At 34.7% G+C, this 13,952-nt stretch overlaps 1 protein-coding gene across 1 annotated transcript; it reads right to left on the bottom strand.

Moving 5' to 3' along the window:
* Positions 1–4,168: 4,168 nt before the first annotated feature.
* Positions 4,169–11,597, bottom strand: LOC142543442 (protein NETWORKED 1A-like). Its single transcript, XM_075650695.1, has 5 exons — positions 11,385–11,597; positions 10,395–10,475; positions 10,074–10,225; positions 5,500–9,461; positions 4,169–5,387 (listed from the first exon to the last, which is right to left on the bottom strand). Exons 3-5 carry the CDS (start codon positions 10,174–10,176, stop codon positions 4,293–4,295), a joined length of 5,160 nt encoding a protein of 1,719 aa, XP_075506810.1. The 5' UTR covers positions 10,177–10,225; positions 10,395–10,475; positions 11,385–11,597; the 3' UTR covers positions 4,169–4,292.
* Between the last annotated feature and the right edge of the window lie 2,355 nt (positions 11,598–13,952).

The following is a 13,952-nucleotide window of genomic DNA, read 5'->3' as shown; positions in this document are numbered from 1 at the left end:
AAAGACAGAAAATGTAATTGAAGCAATGAGACTTCGCAGTTTTATTTTGAGCAGATTAAACGTAAGAAGCTGGAATCAGTATTAAAGACTCTTAAGTCTAATTTTGATGCATTGATTCCCACTGCTGCTCAAGATCAAAAATTTATTCTTATATTGACTGAGCATTTGAGAATCATGGATGAGCAACTTCTTGCTCAAGAACAGAATTTTCGAGAGTCTGAGCCATATTCAGTAGGCCTTATTTCAGAGTTTGATCAGACTAAGCCAGTTGAGGAAAGAACTATAACTCCTGCAGAAGCTAAGGTTTCCAGTACTCCTGCATCTCCCAAGGTACCTACTCAGTCCTCCTCTCTTATCTCTGTTCGTGAATTGGCATCAGTAGATGAAGTTATTCAATCTATCACTCGAGAATATTCTGCGGTACCAGACTTCATTCCAGCTGATGAATCAGTTCAACCAATAGTCCAATCAGCAAATCAACCAGCGGAAGAATCGCATGTTGCCCAATCTTCCTCCCTGCCAAAATTGGAGATTTTCTCCAATGAACATCAAGAGGAGATGGTCGCAATTTTGAATGATCCGATTCAACCCGTCGAACAGATGGAAGCCATCGAAGTTGTGCCAACAGTAGACAGCGCACTTTCTGAACCTTCTTCTGTTATTGACCAATCTACTGTCAACATTATTGCTGCTGAGCAATCTCCTGCTATTGCAGTCACCTCTCCTGCTACATCTGCTGCTGAGGAAACTATTGCAGCACATAATCTCTCTACTGCTCCAGAAGCAAGTTCTTCTGAACCTGGTCCTTCTACTGCTATGCTGGTAGCAGACCCTTCTACTGCTCTACCACCGCTTATAACCTCTACTGCATTGGTTGTATATGTCACTAACTCTGCTGCTCATATTGCCCAAGTTGCTGAAATCAAGCAGCGTATGCTCACCAGGACTCCATCTCCGGAACCAGAAATCTTTAACATAGAATTTGAGATAGAAGCTCTGCAAAGAAATCTCAACAATCTATCGGAGATGGTAAAACAAATATCGCGCGAACATACCGCAGCAGTGAGTGGCTCTACATTTTTCAGAGACCGCATCTCTAAAGAGAGATTTCGCACGGCGGAATCCGTTAACAAAATGCATGCTGAGACAGTTGTTTTTAGACAAGCTGTTTCCAGAAGCCAAGGCAATATCATTCTCGGACAAACTGACATTCTCCAACGACTCACCGATCATGATGATGCTATTCGTTCCGTTTCTACTACCGTGGAGTTAATGGATGCCAAGATTGAGTCTCAATCTCAATCTCTTCTGGCAGAATCCTCTGCCAGAAGAGATCTAAATGCTGATGATCAGGATGTTGAAATTATTTTCAGGGACATTGGCACTGATAACTAAAACCTTTGTTGTTTAAGTCTCTTAATATATTTTGTTGTTTTATATTGTCATTATCTATCTTTGCTAACATCCAGGTTTTGGCATCACCAAAAATGGAGAAATTGTTAGACTGAAATTAATTGTGGCGATAAGAACCAAAACCAGCAGACCGTTAGTTAAAAATCAGTAGACAATATAAAAGCAGGACTAAGTTTTCAGAACTTAGATAACCAGAAGCAGAACCTAGTCTGGAATAAGGATAACTTGACGTCTTCTATGCTAACGGAAGTAGTCTTAAATGTTACCGTTACTTTATCGAGTACAAGTATTTATTGCACCACTAAATGCTGTACTAAGTCATTTAATTCGCTTTACCCATTTTGGTAAGTAACAAGACTGATTGTGTTGAAAGCCTTTTGCAGGATCCATTTAAGGAATAAAGCTCTTTCTTTCAGAAATCAAAAGAGCCGTTTTTGATTAGAGACGTTGGATTCAAGTTATCTATATATATATATGGATCAAAACCATTTAGAGATGATCGCTGAATATTTTTATCTATCCAACATTACATTGAGCAACCGCAAATCAATCATCATCTTCTAAAGCTCAAACTTGCAGAAAAGCAGTACACGCTTCACATTACATCAGATCTTTGGAGATCATTTTGTACTGCTATTTCTTCATCTCTTCAAGCAAAATACTTTACCATATTTCGAAGAAGAGTTTGTAAACTGGAAAAGAGTCTTTTTCAGAACTTTGTTGTATTGAATCATTTTGTGTTGAGTTACTAAGAGTTTCAGTAGGCAAAAGATAAGCCCTGCTGAAGTGGGTGTGTACAAATGTTGTACTGTAAAATCCAAAGTCTTTTAGCGATACCTTCTGGAAACAGAAGAAGGGGAGACGTAGAAGACTTTATCTTCGAACGTCCAGAAACAACTACTGTTCTATTACCTACTGCTATTACTGTTTTTCATCCTACTCCATTGGATTGTTTCCGCACTTACTTTAGTGATCTACTGGAATTACACTCGAACAAGAACAGCTACAATCTCTAACATGATTCTAGCACCCTTTGTAAAAATCTATCATCAAAGGAAAAGAGTTTATTCACCCCCCCTTTCTAAACTCTACATCGATCCCCAACAGTGATTAATATTAAAAATATAATATTTAACAAAATTATATTTATTCGTATAATGCAAATGAATAAAATTATAATTATATTAATAAAATTAAAATATAAAAAATTATTTAAATTATCTTTTCAAATGTGGTTTTACGGAATTTGTAATAAAATCAACGAACGATGTTAATACCTGAAATAAATGAAAAACATTAACAGAAATATTACACAAAACAAAATATTTTCAATATATAAAGAAAAAACAAAGGTACATAACACGTAACTATATTACCTCTTAATATATAATTGTAATATTATCAATAAAATAAAAATATTACCTCTTAAGACCTCCTCGAATGAATTAGATGATAAAATCAACAAACAATATTAATACCTAACAATATTAAAATTATGATCAAATTATTTCAGCAATAATATAAATTTAATAATTACATGTGAAATACCTACAAAACGCGATCTTAGTTGATAACAAATTCTATAACATACAGCGTCAGAAAAACAAAAAATGGAGAATGTTATGTTCGAACATTCATAACGCTATGAATCCGTAACTCTCCTTTTTTATTTTTATTTTTATTTTAAAAAATTTTGAATCCGGTTGAGTGTTTTCCGGATTCTACTACTTTTATAACGCTCTCAATTTCGCAATATTTTACTAAATAATTTTGTAATTTATATTTTTTTAGAAAAAAAAACCCTTCTACCTACTAGAAAGAAAGATTTTCTGAGAATATGATAGAGCCATTTCCAGGAACTATACAAATACATAAGAAAGTGTTTTTTACTTCTGTTATTTCTTTTATATTTTAGGTGAACAATGGTTACATGTGCAGGTATCATTCCGAATCTGGCTGGCAGACATTATTATAGTCGAGCATTATGGACTACAGGTGGATTAGGCTGCCATAACTATATTTATACGCTTTGTTCCGGTTGAAATAGATTTTTGTGTCGACTCTGGCTATGTTGCCTATCCATAGTCTTATCTTTTATTTTATTTTTACAGCATCAACAATTTCCTTTTGTTTTTTGTTTTTTTTAATGAAAACGACATTCGTTAATAGAGTAAAAAAATAATTATACAAGTACACCGAGAACTTGATGTCACGCCCTCGAGCCCGGGCCCGCGGGTACGTGACGGCACAATTGGCTCCTATAGCAACTACTTCGTATTCGTCCTCGCTTTACGAAAATGATTAACCCAAGTTGCTATAGAAGTCCATTGTAATCTATTATAAACTCATTTTAAATCTTTTTAAGATGTGAGACAAAAATATCACACTTGAAGCGTGTTTTTTTTCTTGAACGGGCTTTATCAGCAACTTTAGTGTGATATAATACAAAATAATGTTTTTGACATATTTTTAGTTACATAAAAAATAATATTTTTCTTATATCATTACTAAAAAAAATTATATTATTTTTTAATAAAAACTAATATTTTTAGCTTAATAACAGTAGTATTTTGAGTTAAACAAGAATAATTTTTTGATCAAAAAATTAATAATTTTCTTCGCAACATAAATAGCACAAGATCATACAAAATAGTATATAAATATAGGATTTCTTATTTCTTATGCTTTTTGAAGTTGTAAAAGCTAAAAAAAAGACAGATGAGAAAAGAAGCCAAATCGCTAGATTATACAATAATGATCAGACAAAAAATGATTAAAAGCTTATTTGAATTACATAAAATCTAATTCTTACAACACCAAAGAAATCAGTTTTATCCAACTAAAAATTAAACACAAATGACAGTATTAATAAATCTAAATTACAAGCTTCTCCCATTAATGCTACTTGACGGCTTTAAACATCCACTGAGAGGACTCTTCTTACGCTTCCCACGCTTCTTCCTTCCATTGTACATAAAGTCCAGCAGAATCACAGTTTTGCTCTTGAAGAACTTGCTTCTCCCCTTGTTTTTCTTCTCATCCTCGCATTTCAGCAAAATATATTGAATTTTCTGAAGCTCTAGCTGCAACCGGTCAATCTTCTCGGACTCTTTTCGGGCCTGTTCTGTAATCTTTGTTCTCTGCATTATATTGGATCCGTTTGGTGATGAAACTTCATCTTGACAAGGGATTTCTTCGATATTTTCCGCCATTAGCAAGTTCGACTCCATCAAGTGTAGAACAGTTTCCTCAGCTTCAAGTAACTGTTCTTGAATCGTTTCAAAATCGACATTCTTGGCCTTTCTGCTGTGTTGATTCATCGCCAATTTGGTTCTCAAGTTCTGCACAGTTGTCTGAAGAATCTCGAGTTTATAGGCATTCGAGGCCAATCTATCGTGGATTGTTCTGTCGTTCATTTCTGGAAAGAATGCTTTATTTCTTGCTGAAACCTGCAACTTATCTACTCCCAACTCTTTCTCCACATCCGAGTTAGTAAAGGGTGCATCAGTTTTATGCTTTCCATTTTCAGAATGATTGAAAACTAAATCCTTTGCCGCCATATTATAAGACACTTTAAGCGACCCTCCAATTTTTTGATCTTTCTTCCCATTTTCAGAAGTTTCGGAAAGCTCAATGACCTGATCATCTGCCCCAGAATCACGAGGAACTTGGTCGACGGGAATATCTTTCGTTAGCATTCCATTCCAAACTTCAGAGGCTTTATTTTTTATCTTCTGCAACTTGCGTTTATCTCGACCAAAGAAACGAAGGCGTTTTAAGTCCTCAATCTCTTTCACAGGAACTTCTTGTTTGGTATCAGAGATTGGTCTTCCCTGAAAAATAGGATTTTTCCTTTCCTCCATCAACTTTCTAACTGTTTTTATTCTTCCCTGCAAGTTCTTCAAGCCAAGGAGGGAATCAACATGAGTTTTCTTCAAGATATTTCTTCTGGAATGAGCAGCAACTTCCAGAAACTGCAAAAGATGCAGAAACTAAACATAATAAAAAGGGTTTAAAATATATTTACAAACTTATAAGACAAATAGAATAATAAGTTGAAGAAACTTAAATGAAGAAGGAAATTACCTCTGGCTCTTCAGTTAGTGTGGCTTTAAGCTTTGAACGAAGAAGTGCATTGTGTTCAAGAAACGCTATATCATCTCTTAGAGAAGCAATGGCCGGACCATATGCGTTTAATTCGGATTTTAACCCTCCAATTTCACTCTCCATCAAAAAGATCTTCCCTTTCATCTGTTCATTCTCAAAGGTTTTTGCCGCATTTTCACTCTCTAAACTTTGACACACCCCAGTAAGTTCCTGGACTTTATTTTGAAACTTAACTTCAGGAACAGAACAGATTTGAAGGTCAAAATAAAATGCCGACTCTTCAGTCTCCCAGAGTTCAAACTCATCGTTTATGTCCTGGATTTCAGACTCTGAGTTTGTTTCAACTGAATTAAGGCTCTCAATTTCCTTCTTTTGAACGATATTATTATCAGACAGTTGGAGTATGCTCTTTTCTTTATCTAGTCTTGTCTGCAGTGATCCTTGGCCGTCAGATTTCAATTTTTCCACCATTTTGCACAGGGTCAAATTCAAATTTTCAGCAACTTCAAGCTTCGCTTCGGTATCCAAGAGCTCAGCTTCCGTTTGAATCAAATTTTCTTTACCATTTGTCATATCCCTTTTCATCTGAACATTGTATTCTCTTATCCCTTGAATCTCCATTTCCGATTTCCGAACAGCACTGATAAGTTCCAAACTTACCGCCTTTTGCAACTCCAGCTGTCCTTTCAATATACTCATTTCCTTTTCAAGGGTACAGTTGGCCTCATGCTGTCTGTTCAGATCTTCAAGAATTGACTTCAATTCCATCATTTTCTCTGCCCCAAAGCTCCGTAGCATTGCAGATTTATTAACAGTGGCCAAGAAATCAAGAACAGCAGCATCATTTTGCTGATCAGTGTGCCATTTTTCCTCCATTAAATCAGAAATTTTCTTCCGCAAAGACACGTTTTCCTCCATCACTTGAGCATATGTTTCTTGTAATGTGCGGTAAGATTTTTGCAAATCAGCCTGCTTGACACAAAGACTCACCAATTCAGCCTCAAGTTTAGCAGCGTGCTCATGGCCCTGACTCAAATCCAATTTCAATTGTTTGTTCATGTCGAGAATTTCGCCTTTTTCAGATTTATGCATGGTATGATTCTTAAGCACGAAATTCAACTCATTCTCAAAATATATCTTCTGTGACTCAATTTCCATGCCTTTGGATTCCAACTGCTCGAGTACAGTAACAAGGACAGAGTTCTCAACCAAGAGCTGCTGCTTATCATCCTCGTATTTTGAGATGGAATGTTTCATATCTTCGATATTTCCCAGGATGTGATGCATGAAAGTTTGCTCATTTTCAATCTTTCCATCAAGAACACAATCCATGCCAGTTTCGAGGGCCCTAAAAACTCCATATATATCCAACCTTAATCTTTCGATTTCATCCAACAGGAGCTCAGTTTCCACCTGCTGCTCAAGGCTTTCACTCTCCAGCTCTGATATCACTTTCTCTGCTAATTTGGAAGCCTCAACATGTTTTTGACACTCAATAATGAGCGAATAATTTTTTTCTTCCATGTCTTTAATAAATTTATGCAAAATGGACATCTCAATCTGCGATTTTAGAGTTCTTTCAAATTCCTCTGCATATTCATTCTTCTTCCATTCGTTTTCTTCTTTCAGGAGATGAATCTGGCTTTGTAGTCCAACAAACAAAGTCTCACTTTGAATCTGGGTGCTTACTCGCTCTTGCTTCTCCACACCCAAAGACACTTTGAGCTCATCCACCTGAGAGTTTACAGCTTTCTTCTCTTTCTCTAAGTCCGCGTATTCTTCTTCCAACCTGATAAATCCGTTCTCCAGGCTTCCTAATTTCCTCTCTACATTTTCCAACTTAAGTAACAAGGTACTCCTTTCGGTTAGAAGATAAGATCTGTCGCTTTTGAGCAGTTCACAGACCTCTTCCAAACCCTTTGATTTCTCCCTCAAACATTCGAGTTCAACTTTTGCAGCAGATAGAGAATTCTCAAGAATGGCATTTTTCTCCAGTAGCCTATGCATAGTCTCTGTCACAGCCTGTAACTGAGAGAGAAGAGAAGCTTTCTCCATAATAAATGTGGTCTTTTCTCCATTAAAGACCGACACGGAGCTTTCATCGAAAGATTTTTTCTTTAAAAGTTCCTCCATGTTTTCCAACTTCTTCAACAAAGTTTCTTTCTCGTTGATATCTTCATCGCAAATATGTTTCAGCCTTATGTTCTCATCCTCCAAGTTCTTCAATGAAGCTCCAACACATGCTGGGTTCAGACCTGCTGTTTTTACTTGCTCAATTAAAGCCTCGTGGCTACTATTCAATTCTTTAATTTCCTCTTTCAATGATAATATCTCCTGCTGAAGGGATTTGCTAGAGCCCATTTGTAGAGAAACTTCCTTTTCAAGCTTATGCTTCAACTCTCTCAGACTGATAATTTCATTTTCCATATTCTCCATTTTGACAGTTGACAACAAATTTGATTGACTCAAACTATGATTGTCATCCCTAACCTGCTGAATCTCCACTTCTACGCCATTCTTAAAGATTTCCAATTCCTTCAGCATTTGAAGAACATTTTTTAACTCCAGTTGCAGAGCTCTATTATCATCTTTTGATTGAGAATTCAAATTTTGCAGATTCTTGAGCATGGCTTCAACTTGTTGGCAATGGATGTTCTCTTCTTGCAAACGATTCTCAAGCTTCTCCAACTGCTCCTCCTTCTTTGAAAGTTCTTGATCTTTCATGGCAATCTTCTTAACCAGATTCTCTGCCTCGACTCTAAGTGATTGATTTGATACCTCCAAAAGTATGCGTTTCTCTTCAGCATTTCGAAATTTAGCATTTCCATTCAGGACTTCATTTTCGAGGCACGTAAGATTCACTTCAGCCATAGACAAATCTTTCTCAAGCTGGTTTATTGTCTCCAAGCAGCACTTGTACTCAAGAGTCGAAGCTTCTTTCTCCTTGTTCAGCTGCGCAAGAGCCTTTTGAAGTTCCACGACTTCAGCTTCGGATCTTTTTGCATGTATTGTTAGCAGTTTGGCCTCATCTTCCATGGCAGATATTACCCTCTCTAACTCTAATATTTTCACAAGACACTGATTGTACTGATCTATTGCAGCTGTATTTTCAATATTTAGTCTCAATATTTCATCTTTCAAAGATTGAGCTTCACTTTGTGCTTTGATTGCTCTCTCGTCAAGTCCCTTCTTATCTTCTTCGACTAGATAAACCATGGCCTCCAGATTCCATATCTTCTGCAAATACTCAGCATGATTGACCAAAGCAGAAAGTTTTTCACCTTCTAAATGAAGAAGGGCTTCTTTCAACGTTTGAACCTCGATTTCAGATTTGCTCGATTTTTCATCCAGCCTCTCTACATCATTTTGTGCATTATTAAGCTCTCCCTCTATATCAGATAGCTTTTGTAGGCACTGCTGATACTGTAAGAGGATCGCGTCCTTTTCAACTTGCACACTAGCAAGATTTTTCTTCAAGTCTTGAACTTCACTCTCGGCATTTTCTGCTCTTTCTCTCTCATTAAAAACCTCGTCTTTAAGAATATGCTTTTCATTTGACAATTTGAGCACTTCATCTCGAAAGTTCTCTTCTCTCCTTTTTTCCCCTTTTGGCCATTTTCGTATCGATCCTTCACGAACATGGAGTTTATTTTCTGGCGTATGAGGTTCCTCATCTTGAATCGAAATTTTAGAAGGTGAATCTTCAGCCAATTCAAAAGGTAGTTCTTCAGATAAGGCCTCTGCTATGGTGCAATGAGCCTGGTGAAGTTCTCCTGTCGCGTGAGTATATCGTTCAGCCAATGCACGATAAGCCCGGTAGAACTCCTCGACCAATTTCATCAACTCAGGCCTTCTCTTGTAGTACATTTCAGCCCTTCGTGCAAATGAATCTGCATCTTCTTCGATGAGCTTGATCATTGATTTAACTTTGCCATCCATGTCTGTAGACAATGTATCATTTTCCATTTACTTGTCAGACAAACAAAATTAAGGGATGAGCTTCGGCCATCATGCAATTTTAAAGATTTTTCCATTGTTGTTAGGCAATTAACAAGAATACAAGATGTTTATAGTTAAAACAGAAGAAACTCAGCATAGCTTCAGAAGCAATATAAATCTAGAAGGACATTAAGATTCCTCGAAGGCAGAGCTACCCAGGTTAGCTATCAAATAACTTGTTCTCGAATCATATTGGATACTACTAAGATCATGACACATTTTAGCAATGATGATTTAGTTCCAAGAAATATTTCCTATAATATTTATCACCAAGATATTTTACCTTATATTTTAAATGAAGTATAATAAATTTTAACCTTTTAAGCACTGTGTCTTAGATGTAGGACTTCATGGTAGAATCAAGTAACTCCTGGTGTAGTGTAGTGCTGTGTTGTGTTTCTATTACTTCAAAATTCACCCCATAATGAAAATAGTTTTCCAAGTGCATCAGATCAGAGAATGCAACACGTTCAAATATCAGCTCAAAAATTTATGCAATCATGAAACATTGTTAAAGATAAAACGATATAGACCGCATGAGAAAGCCGTATCACCTGTGAGATTTTCTTGGAGCCATTTTGAGTTTTTTGGGCTAATGTGGCTGTCCCACCACCAAGAATACAAGCGCCTCGACTCGGAATGTGATAGGGTTGCCATAACTCCAGAAACAGATAGAAATACAACTCTCCTTGATGTTCGTCAAAATCTGGTCAAAGCAACATGAAGCATCTTTGGCATGTTAAGAAACGAACTTTCATATCTTGATTACTGATATATGATATGGCAGATGAAACAAATTCCTCCAAGAAATACCAAGATTTGAATAATTCATTCATATTATGATTGGTGCATCAACGATATGAATTTGATGCTACCTGCTAAATCAGAAGCGATGTTAGAAGCCGGAAGAAGTCGAAGACCGCTCCATGAACTTTTAGCGAATAACAAAAGGTAACCTGAAGCAAAGAACACACATAGCAAATTAACTTTAATTAGGTCTCCATCCAAGAAAATAATCACGGTGAGAGAAACTTGTAGTACGATTGTGCAATGCATTAAAATCCACAACTTAGATCTCCCATATATTTTACTACAGAAACACATTTTACTCTCAATTGAATCATCCAAAATAATTTTAAGACTAGATATTGAGGATGAGCCCCTCAATTAAAAGAAATAAACAGGATACTTTAAATGAACTTACAGAAACACAAATTAACCCACAGATTAAGGTAATTAATCCATAAAACAGAACTGTGACTCAATTCAACCATAAATTGTAAAAGGAAAAGTTTGTCGAGTCTCCATAAAGGGCCAAAAGGAGGAAAAGAAACTCAGTCACATAATTTCTTCCTCAAAACAAACTGATCATGAAGATATACAAAAAAAATACCCCGTGATAAGTTCAAAAAATAAAGAACGAGTTTATAAACCAATATTGACCTTTACAGATAAAACATCGCAATAACTTTCAAATCTATTGAAATCCGAGAACATTGAATAAAGCTATTCAAAATTGACTTTTCAAACTCAATTTAAGAAAGAATATAGTAACTTTTCATCGCACTGAGACTCTTCAGAAATTGAAGAAAAATGAAGAATCTTTCCTGACAACTCAGGCCAACAACTACACAAATGAACTTATTATGACGAAGAACAATCAAATAACAATACTTACACAAACCCACATCAACAAAAAGTTCAACAAATCCATAAAACCAGATATCAAGAAATTCAAGCAAATGGGAACTTCAAAAATCAAATATTCGGAAAATGAGCCTTCCAGAAAACTCCAAAAATTTTGAATTTTCAAACTCTTCATGACAAATGAAAAAATACCACCGCAACCCAAGATTAAAACTTACAAATCGGAAGTAAGAAAAATGGAATCTTGATCAGCAGCTGTTGTTGCGAAAGCCGCCCCCAGCTCCAGCTGCTAGATTTTCACTTTCACCCCATTGTCTTTCTCTCACCTTTTCCTCACACTGTAGTCTCCAAAAATTCTAATCCCTCTTTATCATTGATGGGTCATTCGCATCTTTGGGCTTTTGTTTAGTCAGCGTCCGTATTACAGCATGTGAATGTGACAGAAGACTGTCTCAAACTGTGTATATACGGTCGTATGAACATGAATGTATGTATGTACTGAATTGGTGAAAGAAAAAACCTCTATATATCATAACTAACCTGCTTTTCATTAATGGGTTTTGCAAAAAATTTGGCAAATTTTACGTTATGATTTCATCGATAATCGGGATTCTGCTGCCGGATGTATATTCCATTGGATTTTACTTTTCTTCTTCTTTCTTTTTAAAATAAATGCAATATATATAGTATATACTTTAATTTTAATACAAAATATAATTATCTGTCTTTAAATTATTATGTTTTTTTTTCTTATAACGTTAAAAAATACAATGAGAAAATTATATTTTGAGTAAGAAAATATAGGAATTCTTGGTGATAAGAATATAGTATATATGTGTGTGCGTTTGTTTTTCTAATTAACCATAAATAGATTTACAGTATATATGGTATGGTCAAGCATGAATTTTGTTTTTAAAATGTGACTTAAATTAAATTTATTAAAATAGTTTTATTTTATATGAAATAAAGTTGGATTTGGTATTTTATATTTATTATTCACTAAACTAAACGGTACCAGTTTTAATTTATACTAAAAATATTGTGACGTCGTTTGGATTTGGTTTGTGGATGAGATGATAAATAATATATACATTTTGATAAGATAATTGCAAATAATATTAATCATTCATACAATCTTAGGCAATCATTCGACAAAACAAAATTGTAAGAATGAATAATCAATCAATATCTTATTATCCGTACAACAGTTATTCAGTTTTACAATGATATGACCGACCAAGTTAATAAGTATGTGTGTGTATGGAGTGTGATGTACTGTGTGCATGACTTCTTAAGTGTTCTTTAATAATTATTAAAAAAAAAGTATTGCTGAATAATATGAAAGGAGGATAGTGAGAAATTGACTAATGTGTTGTTAGTTGATAACTTTACATTCCTTGGACTTTTGTCTAAAAAACAGAGGAGTATGTTCCCATCAACTTTATTGAAAATTGTCAAAATTAAAAATATCCCTCTTTTATCTCCTTTAATTACAAATTTCTCTATTTAATAATAATAATAATAATAATAATAATAATAATATATTGTGAAATTAAATTTTAATAAATAAGGTTAATCTTCTGATGTGTTTCACTTTATATATACTATTCAAATTAAAATTGTGATCAACATACATTTTTTTCATAGTCTTTGATACCCAGAAAGAAATGTAGATTGATATTCCAGGTCAACAATGAGAAATGAATGATTTTGACTGGATTCGGTCCTAAGATGAAATATTTTGGATGACACAAATAGCCAGAAAACAAAGGATAATTGTGAGAGAAAGTGGTCAGAGTCGTGCAACGGTGTATTTTTCCCGACGCTCAAATCAGATATCGAAAATATGCGTATATTAAGTAAACGTTCCTAGAAGAATCAATGCAAGTAAGGGATTGAACCTCATATTTTTCTGGAAGAGACGAGATACAATTTGTAGCCAATTTTGGGAATCAACGTCGGACTTGTATCCCTCAAATCTAAGCATCCTAAAGATTGGACGACAGTTTCCATCCAACTGTCCATGCACGAACTTTCCAACTAACTCCAGAAATAATTTAATGTTCGAATAGTTGGCCGGTAGAGTCCGTTGAAATTATATATGTGAAATATCAAATATGAAATTTTCTTTAGTACGTGAGATAAGTCAATTTTACCGATATTTACAATAAAAAGTAATAATTTTAGCATAAAAAGTAATAATTTTTCATGGATGACCCAAATAAGATATATGTCTCACAAAATACGATCCATGAGACCGTCTCATATAAGTTTTTGTCATTCTTTAAAACTTTTCTCGCTATATAAATGGAAAATAGATAGGAGACGATTAGCTCTTTTTTTCAGCGCTATGGTTCATGGCATTAATTAAGCTCGCACAAAACATGAATCAGAAAAAGAATAATTAGTTGGTCACATAACATATTGACTCAATAACACAAACTTCAATTCAATCAAACCAAAAGATAATAATTATTCTGTAATTTAAAATTATACCTCGACGTTTCAGCTGTAGATCGAGTAAGATAAAGTAAATACTATATTTACATTATTACTTTGCTCCTTAATTACCACCTTTCTATTTTCTCTCTCGTTTTTTCCGATGACTTTCTACTAACTTAAGCATTTGAGAAGGTTTTGTCAGAAAAAAACTTCTTGCAATCTCTCAACTTTGTTCGTTGATTTTTTAGTAGGTGAAAAATAAACAGGCACATGAAAAGATAGTCGTTTTAAGTAATATTTCATCCGTCTGAAAATATATTGTCATTCGTTTGCTTTTTTGACAG

The sequence above is a fragment of the Primulina tabacum genome, chromosome 4 (genome assembly GCF_025594145.1).
Source record: "Primulina tabacum isolate GXHZ01 chromosome 4, ASM2559414v2, whole genome shotgun sequence".
Taxonomy (NCBI): domain Eukaryota; kingdom Viridiplantae; phylum Streptophyta; class Magnoliopsida; order Lamiales; family Gesneriaceae; genus Primulina; species Primulina tabacum.
Note: the sequence above shows the minus strand (reverse complement) of the source record. Positions and strands in the feature narration are given on the sequence as shown.

Coding starts and splice junctions, on each gene's coding strand:
- LOC142543442 (XM_075650695.1), bottom strand. CDS start 10,176: ATGGCAACCCTATCACATTCCGAGTCGAGGCGCTTGTATTCTTGGTGG. Junction 9,462..10,073: donor GCTCCAAGAAAATCTCACAG/GTGATACGGCTT, acceptor CATTGTCTACAG/ACATGGATGGCAAAGTTAAA. Junction 5,388..5,499: donor CACTAACTGAAGAGCCAGAG/GTAATTTCCTTC, acceptor CATCTTTTGCAG/TTTCTGGAAGTTGCTGCTCA.